Consider the following 12,201-nt stretch of genomic DNA (forward strand, 5'->3'; position numbering starts at 1 on the left):
GCTAGAAATAACAAATACTGAATAAAAGTGTTACACTCAAAAATTACTACATTAATAATAAATATAGCTAAAAGTCTACTTTGAAGACAAATTATGAATATTAAAAAAAATGTTAAAAGAAATAAGTATGTAATAGCATGTATATATTAGGCTTTAAATGGTTGGATAGTTTTCCAGCATTTATGAAGACAACGCCCTTTGTATTGGTTTACATGGAAAATAATCTGAAGGACACAAGTAGATCTGCAGCCTGATAATGTGTTGAAGAAAATACAGATTTTTTAATGACTTCAGTGATGAGAGTTCAGGGTAACAATTACGCTCTGACTTGTGGAATAATTTTTCTCCCTCTAATGGAGACAAGTGCTCACTTAAGGGCCATGCAATCTGCCAGGCACTTCAACCCTGCAGTGGCAAAAGTGCCTGATCAGCAACTTCTGATAATCAGGTGGCAAGCCTTTGTTTCTTAAGTCACTGATGTGTGTTTAACTAACTCAATGCCAACCTTGCACAAAGGCAGGCATCATGAATGTTCTCATTTGTTTCCTTTCGGTCTGTTGTTTTATAAGTGCAAATATAAAATGTGCTGATCTGTAGACTTGTTTTGTGTCCTCTGCAAACTTTTTGTGCCCTCCTGGTTATTATCTTTTACTATGGAATGAATAAGCTTTATGTTGTGAACATTTGGAGTAGAAGAGGTTGAGCAAAAATCAGCTAGGCAGTACCAACAACACTCTGGAAAAATTTAGTGTATTGTTAGCCTGCAAAAAATGGAGTAAATTTTGAAGATCATTAGGAATTTTCTGTAGGGTCTTTTAAGGAATAGAACATCTGGAAATGTGCATGTATTGCAGGAATACATACATACATTGCCTAGATACAATAAAATATGCCCATTAGTTGCCCTGAACACAAAACTCCTGCTCTGACACTTCATTATGTCTCCTAATGCCTAACTAGTTAAGATCCAATGAAGTCTGGCTACCAGAACGTTTTTTTTGTTTACACAGCTCCTGTCTGGTAGATTTGCAATAAAATAAAAAAATGCAAAACACTAATGCCAGCCCCTCAGTTTCACAGTAGTCTCCCGTCTTACTGTTTTGTCAACAAAAACATTTTTAGACTTTACACTGATATTTGCTATAATTTGGATTTAACTTAGGACCACACTGAATTGCTTTAGATTTCAGCATTTTCATACATAAAGTTATGTCTGATAGAACCCTATAATAAATCATGCTGTCCAAAGCATTTGATATATTTATTTATTTCCGGACCACTAAAGGTAATACTACAACTCAGCAGTACCTACCTCTGCCCAGCACTTTCCGTCTTACTTAATAAAGAATCATAACACTTCTGTTGTTTGTCTCTTGGATGCATTTTCACAAACTTCAACTCAGCAGGCAGGACCTAAATAATAATAGGAAAAGGTAAATATAAGTTTATATGCCCCATATAGCTAATTTTATATATATATATATATATATATATATATATATACACACACACACAAAAACATTTAATGGTAAGGTGTGCCTAAAGTTTTGACTGGTACTGTATATACACAAAAAAAGTGTTTGTTTACCTGGCTATCATGCTGCAATATTTCTTGCATACACCTCTCTGCCTCTCTGGCCTCCATTTCAGCTTTAAGCCTTAAGACAGTCAGATCCTTTTCTTGCTGCTCTAGCCTGGCCTTCAGCAAACAGAAAAATATCACTTTGACGTTTACAGTTTAAAGTTCTATATTTTTTTTTAGGAGAAAGTATAAGAGTTAAAATTTCTATCAAGTTTTTATTCATTTTTTTGGCCTAATTAGAAAGGGTTTTATGCATATCCAGTCCCTGTGAAGCCTGCACAATAAATCAGACTCTTCTTAAAAGGCATTGTTGTCTGAATCTCTTTAGTACAGACTTTCTATCAATTCCTTTCCTTATAGAATGAAGAAAAGTTTCTCACACACAGACAGACAAAGATTCTCATAACAATCTGATGAGTCCTCCCCACTCTATCCCAACCAAATAAAAATCCTGGGTAAAGTTTAAACCTATATTCCAGACAGGCAGCTAAATTTACAATTGCTTAAAATCAGTTTATGCCAGATTAGCATTACTGCCTGGCAACTAGTATTTTCAGGTCATGTCAGCTGTAGTAGCACACAGGTCTCTCTCTCTGCACATCTCTGCTTCCTGATTGGACATTTAGGGAACAGCAAGACCCTGATAAAAAAAAGTGACTTTGAGCGCAGTATGGTGATGTTGGGATAGTCTGAGGATTTCAGAAACTACTAACCTGCTGGGATTTTCACACACAACTATCTCTAAGGTTTAAAACAAATGGTCCAAAAAAGGGAAAATCAGAATTTCAGTAGTAGTTCTCTGGTTAAAAAATGCTTTGTTTATTGCAGAGATCAGAGGATAATCACCAGAATGGGTCAAACTGACATAAAGGCCATCTCTAAATGCATAACATATTAAATCTTGAAGCAGATGAGCTGCGGAAGCAAAATACCACATTGCGTGCCACTCTTGTCGGATAAGAACAGTCATATGAGACTACAAGTTGCAGGGGCTCATAAAAAACTAGACAAGAGAATATTGGAATAACATTGCCTGTTCTGATGAGTCTCATTCTCTGCTGCAACATTCAGATGATAGGGTCAGAATTTGGCTCCAACAACATAAAAGCATGGATCTATCCTACCTTGTATCAACAGTTCAGGCTGCTGGTGTAATGGTGTGGGGGATATTTTCTTGGCACACTTTGGGTCCCTTAGTACCATCTAAGCATCACTTGAATGACACAGCCTATCATATTTTATTGTGTTGTATTGTTTGGCTGACCGTGTCCATCCCTTTATGACCTCTGTGTATCTATGTGCTGATGGCTACTTTTAGCAGGATAACCTGGCATGTCAAAAAGCTCCAATCATCTCAAACTAGTTCTTGAATATGACCATGACTTAACTGTCCTCAGATGGCCTCTATAGTCACCAAAATACAATCCTCTAAAGCACCTTTGGGATGTGGTGGAATGGAAGATTTCATTCATGAATGTGCAGCTGACAAATCTGCAGCAACTACATAATGATGTCATGTCAATATGGACCACAATCTCCGAGAAATGATTCAATAGAGTGGTAAGTAAGTGTATGTACGTCTGTGGGGCCTATCATTCCTGCTCTGTCTAGAAGCCATTGTTGATTATATGGACTTATGTTGGTGTTTTTTTTATGTATTCTTATTTCATTTCCAGATTACAACTTTCCATTTAAAGTGTTGTTTATCTGATTTACTGTAGGATGGAAACTGAAAGGTTCAAAGGGCCAATAACCAAAAAACAAATTCAAGTTGTAATACAATAATATGTACAATATATAAAGTTTAAGTATACTAAACCAGCAGGAAAGGTTTAATTACAATAAGAAGTGAAAGTAATTTTAACAACCAAAAAAGACTACCTTTATCCTGTTTGTTATCTCCATCTCAGACTGACGCAGGTCACTAACTTGTGGTTGTAATTCTCCATATTGCAACAATGTACTCTTGTCCTTCTTGTCTACAATTTAAAAAATTTATACGGTTTTCAATTCAAAGTCTTTATTCTATTTATGTAATTTATTTAAAAAGTAAGATGTTATATTTATGCAGACGTTTTTTTAATTATCCATTGTTCTTAGATAAAAGTTGAGTTTGATGCTATGGAAAACTGAGAATGTTGCTGTGTCTTTGTAAAATAGCATTCCCATGCTTTTTATAGAACGAAACTAAAACCACAGTTACTGCTTGGCAGGTAAATAAAAATCTGAACACTTCCAGTTGGATGAAGTAGGCACAATAAAATTATATACAGGGAAAGGGGAAAACAAAGTAACAAATACTGCAGGTTTCATTAGCACACCTTTTTGTGAGATATATAAAGAGATCCAGATACAAATTTAAAGGAGATCCAATGTCAAAATTGGAAGCACTTTTCACTACCTACTTTACTACCTTGGGGCTATGTCACGCATGGCATTTTGAAGCAGCGAATGATTGGTGCTCCAAATCACTAATGCCAGCGTTCCACAGTGATTTGTGGCTAGCAACCTAATCACTAGAATCAGTGGCTGTCATAGAATAGTGGTTTGAAATCCATAGAGGTAGAATAAAAGTGCCTCTACCACTGCTAAAACTCCCTTTTCTACCTAATAGTAGAGTTAACTACTATATATTCTACCTAACTCATAGTTTTCCTAGTGAGAAACTGTTAAAAAAAAAGGAGTTGGGGGATTGGGGGAGCCCATAGTCTTATAAAAAAAACTTACTAAATACTAATGCCTAGTTACTTGGTCAAATTCAAAAAGCTTAAACTCTGTTGAAGTGGAAAATTAGATTTCAGTTTAAAGCCAGTGATCAATGTGATCTAATGGTTAAGCATTTTGCCAGATGACCAGCAAACGTGGAATCTCAAACCAGCATTTTCTCTATGATATGCTATGAGTTTTCCACCTGTCTGTAGTTTTCTTTGTGACAGACCCTGTAATTTTTTGTTACACAGAATATTTCTCAAATGTATGTACAGATTACAGATTTCACATGGAAAGGGGAGTAAATGAAACCTGGCACAAAATACCTGCCCTTTATTCCCTTTAGGAATATTGTTTTATGAATATCTGCTTTATGTCTTAATTGTTTGGTCAATGACTCCCTTTAGGCATTGTTTTTCTTTTACCAATTGTTTATGGGTTTTTGTCCCCTGCCAGGATTGTGAAGGATACTGCTTTGTGTATTTTTGCTGGCGGAATATTGCAAACCCTGACATGTGACAACACTCAATGATAACCACACCCATTTTTGAAGGCCACCTTTTTTAAATCTGTAGGACATTTTGTTGGAAAATCCATGACTACAGAATTAAGTGTTCTTTAGTTTACAGAGGAAAACATAGTAGAATTAATAGTATTGCTTCAGAATTTAGTGCATCAGTGGAATAGTGCCAATAAGTCACAAGCCTACTGCATTTCTGTCAGGATCATTTTTTTTGCACATAACACTAAAGAAACTAGAGATCTCATCCTGGTTGCCTCTGGTAGTTTGGGCACTTTCTTATCAATTCAATACAATTCTGAAGTATTTTATAGCTCGGTTTCTTGTACTGCCTAGGCACAGCTGAAGGACACCAGATGATAAACTCTGTGTTTATTAACCATTTGGTAAATTTATTTACTATAATTCCAGTTGAATAAATTGAGGATTATAGCTTAATTTTTTTTGCAGCCGCAGTAAGGCCAAAAGTCAGTAATCAGCTTACACCATCGTCTACTTAATGAATGACCACAAATCATATTGTAACCAGGCTCTTGAGATTAAGTCAAAACAGCAACACTGAGCAATCTTACCCCTAATGCAGAACAAAATGCTGGTTAAACAGCTTGCAAATTACTTTATAGTTAATAAATGGGATGACTGGTGTGTGCAATTAGCAGATTTCCAGAATTAAATGCTTCATGATTCAGATTTATCTTTTCCAAGCTTGAACTGCAAGGGTATTTTTTTGTTGAAAATGTACAAAGGGCAACCGTGCACAGTAACAAGGAAAATACAAAAATCATTTTTTATAGGCTGGTCATCTGTAAGTTGTAGGGAGCATAATTTAGTTGTTACTTAGAATTAGTTGCTGTAGGTTACTGCACCCCGGTGTTTTTCGTTTTGTTTTGAATACACTTTGCTACTGCACAAAATGTATGCACATTTATGATCTTCCATACTCAAGAACTAATTTTGTTATATAGCAGGATGCCTCTTGATCTAAGAGGGAGGCGATGTGGCTTTAAGCAGCAACACATGGTCAGAGACAAGGAAACATGCAGAAAAACAAGAATGGCTATGAATTCTGAAAATATAACTCACACAAACTAAGCCAAATAAATACCATTTTTTTTGCAGTCAAATATTCATAGAGGCCAAGGACAAACACGTTAATAAATAATATAATCTATATCTTGTAATTACTATATAATTCTACCTGTGTTGTCGATGCAATTGGTCAATCCCTTTAAAATGTACATTATAGTACTCGGAACTCAACATAAAATTGCATTAATATTTGTTGGTGTAATGGGTCTTACAAAAATATGGTTTCAAGAAAAATCATCCTATTTTTGATATATTTAATTATTATTTACATACCCACAAATGCTGATGTTGTTTTTATTCCATCCAATAAGCCAGTCATTCCCTGTTTGATTTTTGGGCTGCATAATTCTGATCTTTTCTGAACACTGTCAATTGAAAATAAAATATTGTCACAACAGAGAAATATTTAATACTTTTATCTGATATTGGCCACAGCCACTCAAGCACTCCTTCAGCAGCACTGGTTCAAAATGAACCAGCGTCTGCACATGTGACAGCTGGCGGCAGTGAACAGTACTAGTACTACTCACTGCAGCCCCTATACAGTCCCTATGGAGGCACATGTCTGTGTGTGTGGGAGCAGTAACCACACAGCAACCTCACTGCCAGTGTGAATTAGCCCATACTTTAAACCAATAGTGGTCTATTTATGAAATGTTTTCACTTAAGATGTACTATACCCAAAATGTACACATTTAACATTTGAATTCAATTACAAAATTATATGAATTCAGAGTACAATTGATTTATGCATTTTCTTAATAAATCCAATATAAAATATGTAAATTTTGGGTAAAAGTTGTGTGAATCAGGGTGAAAAGTTTATAAATAGGTCTCATAAAGATTAAAGGATAAATAAAACTTTAAAAACCCAATAATTTGCTAGAGTGAAAATGCCAATACCAACAATATATTTGAAATTTGTAGGACAATCACTTTTGGTTTGTAATAATATGAATCAATAGCAAGTACTGGCTACTTCTGGTTGGTTCTCTGCAATTAAATAACGTACATAAGTTTGTTCTTCCAGTTGTTTTATTTTTTTAGTTCTACACTTTTATGCTTGAAAAAGACTGACCAACTGGAATTTAGTTTCAGCAATGCTTTTTTTTTTTTTTATAGCATCCTTACAGATATTTTGGTCTGACTTTACAGTTACCTCTGACAAACCGGATAGTTTGTAATTTGTTGCTTTCTATGAATGATGTTTTATGAGAAACTGGAATCCCTGCTACTATGAGACAGAAATCAAACTTTATGTTTGCAAATTGTATGTTCTTGTTTTGCTGTTGCCTATCATCAAGGTTAAAACGTGTGTCAAGTCCTTTTTTTAAACTAGATTTACCTAATGCAACAAAAAAAAGAGGTGAGAGAAAAATGAGAGTGAGAGGAAGAGAGTGAAAGAGGTCGATGGATAGACAGTGGAGAGATGCAGGAGAAAAAAAGAAAGTGAGACACTTGGTTATTTACTAAAATGAGTACATATATATATATAGCAACTTACATACAATCTACATAATTGTGGATAGTAGAGAAAGAAAGGAGTCCACAGGCAATTACTTAATCATAAATCTTACTGACAGATTCTGTAGCAATCATATTTATAGAGAGGTCCAAAAAGGCAAAACAATTACTTTGAATTAATCTTTGCCATGCCGCAGGTTAAACCATCCTAATCCCCATAAGAAAAAGGAGGATCAGAAGAGATTTAACTGTGTGCTTATATTATTCAAATAATCAATTTATGTGGCGCCCTCGACCAGCCATATGTTTGTAATGTGCATGTGTCATGGTTGCAGCCATGTATCGGAAAATACTCTTTTTTAGCCTGGCATAAAAAAACAGATCAATAGGACGCTATGTGCGTATAGGAGGAACAAAAGCTGTGGAGAAATCTAGATAACCATACATCTGTAGTTTACCAGCTGCATTTTTATAATATTTTGGTAGAACAGAGCGATTCATAAAGAAAATTGACTTTTGCATTTGTGATGGCAATGATGAGTAGGTAGAAGAATCAAAACTTTTGAGGTCTTTAATTAAAATGTCTTAAATATTTATAGTTTCAGTTGTGTGAATGTGTATTACTAATGAATGCAAAAGAAGTAGAACAAATAAGCTTTTTAGCTGAAAAAATACAGCTATCGTTTATGTAGTTATTTAATAATCTCTCAGACAATCAATACTTCAGGATGGACCACATATTTTTACCCTCCTCTTCCATCCCCTTACTTTTAGGGGCCCCTATTTTGACCACCCTCTGGTCAGATCATGACCTGGTGTTGGTTAATCTAACTGGGCTGGAGGGACGGCCATCTAGTTTTTGTTGGAGGATCAATGAAAGCCTCCTAAATGCAAAGTCAGTGAATATTGAAATTGAATCAGCAATGAAATTATTTTTTCATTTTGTAGGCTACTTTCCCTGCTACTTCCCTCTTCATCCAAAGGCCATCCAAAGACAACCCTACTTGGATCTCCATCCTCAGATAGAGCAATTACGGACTGAGATTAACTTAAAGCGTACCTAAACTCAGAAATTTTACTTTACATAAAAGGCTAGAAAACCCTGTTATGTAAGGTAAAAATATTTGATCGCCTAGCCAAATGGGAGTGCAAAGCCTCATGGGATACCTACATCACGCATCCCAGGAGGCTCTTGGGTGCTCAGCCATGCACAGAAGGAGCCTTTTTGTGACAAGGTAAAAAAATTGCCAATTTGCCAAGTTTTTTTCCAACCTACATCACTCGATCCTGCACCTGGGTCAGGTGACGTAGGAAGAAGAACCCTTAAGAAGAGGCGAAGATGGCGGCACCTGGCTCGCCGGCTCAGAGCTGGATGCCAGAACGACACGGGACTCGATGTAGGACGCCTTCGTACCGGTCGACTGTGCTGAGGGATTCAAAGGTAAGTTGATTTGTTTTGGGCTTTCTTAGTTTACTTTCTCTTTAAGCTTAGCCACCGGGGTAGAAAAATGATTATCGGGGACAGGTCATACATTTTTCACATGAAGTGACAAGCCAAGGAATCTCCTGGTAAATAAACTCAATCCCAGGACCAAAATACATTCCTTAACTAAAATTTAGTTGACATCAGGGAAAGGGACCCAAAATCTAACTTCTTCAGAAATGTGAGCATTTTTACTGTATAAATTTTCACAATAAATTGGTAGCCTTCTTTATCCTTTATCTTCCAATACCAAAAATGAAGCCCAAATATAGGAAGATTTTGGAGAAACCCTTAGCTGTGGAGGACACTATCATGGTTCTGACATTTTTGAAAATCAATAGTGCTCCAGGTCCTGATGGTTTCTCCAATTCTTTTTAAAAAAACTCAGGCATTAGTTAGCCCACCACTTAGTCACATACTTTAATTATCTGTGGTGAATTACTATCTGTGGGTGAATGCTACAAATTCATATGACAAGTGGATAAGTTTATATGTATATTGCAGATACTTTAGAAATATAATAAATGTCCTTTAACAAAATGAACTTTTGGGATCTAAGTTTTAATATTCATGAAAAATATGCTTAAGCGAATACAGACAAAAAGTAAGAGTGGTATCTAGAAAATTGTTATGATAAAAAAAGGAAAAAACACATCAAAAAGATACATAAGAAGCAAATATGGTCACACACTTTTCAAATGAGTTGTAAAGAGAGGGATGACCCATTGTTGTGCAATTGTGCTCTCTAGTGGACAAATATCAAATGTCTTGGAAAATAAACCCTACAGTTTTTTGGCACACAAATGAATATGAACAATAAAGCATTGAGCTCACAGAATGAGATGCCCTCCTGCATTGTCCACTGACAGAGCCCGACATGTCAAAATCTACAGCAGTATGTTGCCTACATGTGGTATGGTGTAAAGAAACATGAACAAATATTGTAATCTGATGTTACATTCTTTCATATTCTACTTTCTGTTTTCATAAGATTTAGGTCTACAACAGGGCTGTCTAAATCTAGTCCTGAAATACCACAAAAAGGCCAAGATTTTTATATAAACAGAATAATTGTCCATACCATACTAAATCTACTGTTGTCCATTAGAGTAATACTAAAAATGTGTGCAGATTCCAGTCTTCGAGAACTGGAGCTGTACAGCCCTGGCCCCTGCAAAGGGTTTACATTACAAGTCTGCCATTGATGCATTTTTTTCAGTTTGGAAAAGTATTAGTGCATCGTTTTAGTCTCTAAAGAATTATTGCTCACCTTTTGTGGGTAGTCTGATGTGCTTTTCCACTTCTCTGTGTTGTTTTGGTCCTGAACTTTGGTTGGCTCTTAATAGGTTGAGTTTTCTCCATCTTATAGTCTATGAACAACACAGAATAACGTTACTATTATCACTGAACAGGGAGCTTCTGCCTGTGCTTTGTTAGTTGACAGAGACATAAAACAACCACATAAAACCAGGTTAGAAGTGTTTGACATCCCTCTAACAAGAGGCCTGGATAAAGGACTGTAAGTTAGCCACCACTGTTTGTTTGGGTAAAAGACAGCCAGTAGTGTGGAGGTGAGAAGATCTGCTTTAGTTCTGTGCATACCCAATCAAAAGGAAATTGATTTGTTGTATTTACCCGAAATGTATATTAGTGTAGGTTTTTGAATAGAAGATGCAGGTTTGCTTTTTTTTTTTTTTTTTTTTTTTGCTATACATTGAAAACAATGGACTTCTTTCTTTTTCAGCCATAACTAACTACGTAACTATATAGTGTTGAAATATTGCACTGCACCAAAGAGGCTTATACTTTATTGTCCACCACAGAAACTTTTTAGTTAACTTGGTCAAAAACCAAGTGAATATCTCATATTTGAGATATGATAGAAAACCACAAAATGTCGGGGAAACTATCAACATGGGGAATATGTACAGTAATGTTCTTGGCCTAAACCTCCAAACACACAGCCCCAAACAATAACACACCTTGACATTTCTTATAGAAATTGTATACCATGGAGTCTATTAATACCTTGATTGTTCTTCATCTTCTTAGTCAACTTTGCACAGCTAGCTACCTGTGCTGAAGCCATGTTAGAAGATTTTAATAGAAGGACACAGTGCTTACTTTCTGTAGGCTTTGAACATTTTGTTTCGTGTGCATTATCAGCCCCAGTTTGTTCAGAAATTTTACTTAACATTGGCCTCACATGGGGTGGTAAGCTTTTGGAAGAAGACAATGTCATGTTGCTGTTCAGTGGAATTTCACCAAATCTGGTCATTTCTACTTCAACCCTTCTCCCCAGATCTTTGGCTGCTGCCCATATTGCCTGTACACGCTCCTGGCTGTCTCTGTATAAGGATTGCTTATCAGAATCAAGGCCTTCCTCGGAGTGGATATTATCTTGAAGGTCTCTACGGTGAATAATTGGAGTAGCAGTCAGATCTTGAAGTTGGAGGGGACTTGTGTGGCCATTTTGAAAGGGCTCTTCAGTGAACTTCTTTAGTGCTTTTCCACTAATATTAAAAAAAAAAAAAAAAAAAATCACAGGAAAGATACTCAATTCACCCACTTATGGATCTATGTGGCATACATAATAAAGCTTTCCACAGTAATGTCTTGCAAAAAATGCTAACCAAGGTTCCATTTAAATTGACACTAAAGCCATGATTGTGGTACAAAACACTGAAATGTTTAATTACACAATGAAAATGTTCATTTTTACAATTTTGCCTTGAACAAAGCAAAAAAAAAAAAAAAAGGAAAAGAAATGTTTAAGCATAGAACATAATCAAGAATTGGTAGGAGATAAAATATCAATAACGGTAGGAGATAAAATAAGGTAATTTTAGCTGATTCAGGTAAATCAAGTGTTTATAGGGGTAAAACCGAAAAACATTTTTTTGAAAAAGTCATTTTTTCTTTTTACTTTTTAGTTTGCTATAAAGCTGAAGTTTATTCTTCGTACTTCATACTTCACACTTGCTCTCTCATGTCCCTATCCTTTATACCGCCTTATTATAGAGCAAGTGACATCATCATAAGGTTTTTGGGCTTCTCTATACAGGCAGATTATAACTAGTGGGAGGGTCCAGCAAGGTGCTATACTTGGCTTTCTGAAGACACCATATTGCCCTGACTCAGTGCTACTTTTAAAAGCCTTCATCCCTGATGCAAGCATTGGGCTGGCTCCACAGAGGAGTTATACAAATATCACATGGCATGATACATAGCCCCTGATTCATCAATAAAATCCGCGCTCGCTGGAAGCGCGAAAGTACGCGCGGCCATCGATCGCGGATTACCGCGGTCCAGACTCGAGTGTGCGCGTACACTCGCCTCACTGCCAGCCGGATT

General features: G+C 36.0%; 1 protein-coding gene across 1 annotated transcript in view; it reads right to left on the reverse strand.

Moving 5' to 3' along the window:
* The window catches only part of CCDC187 (coiled-coil domain containing 187), a 66,127-nt gene that overhangs the window by 30,627 nt on the left and 23,299 nt on the right, over nt 1-12,201 (reverse strand). Inside the window, exons 11-16 of the mRNA XM_072430566.1 lie at nt 10,876-11,360; nt 10,118-10,217; nt 6,174-6,265; nt 3,464-3,561; nt 1,589-1,699; nt 1,313-1,413 (exon numbers count right to left, since the gene is read on the reverse strand). Of these exons, the coding sequence (XP_072286667.1) occupies nt 1,313-1,413; nt 1,589-1,699; nt 3,464-3,561; nt 6,174-6,265; nt 10,118-10,217; nt 10,876-11,360 (987 nt within the window). The remainder of the gene's footprint in view (nt 1-1,312; nt 1,414-1,588; nt 1,700-3,463; nt 3,562-6,173; nt 6,266-10,117; nt 10,218-10,875; nt 11,361-12,201) is intronic.

This window comes from Pyxicephalus adspersus, chromosome Z (assembly GCF_032062135.1).
Source record: "Pyxicephalus adspersus chromosome Z, UCB_Pads_2.0, whole genome shotgun sequence".
Lineage (NCBI taxonomy): Eukaryota > Metazoa > Chordata > Amphibia > Anura > Pyxicephalidae > Pyxicephalus > Pyxicephalus adspersus.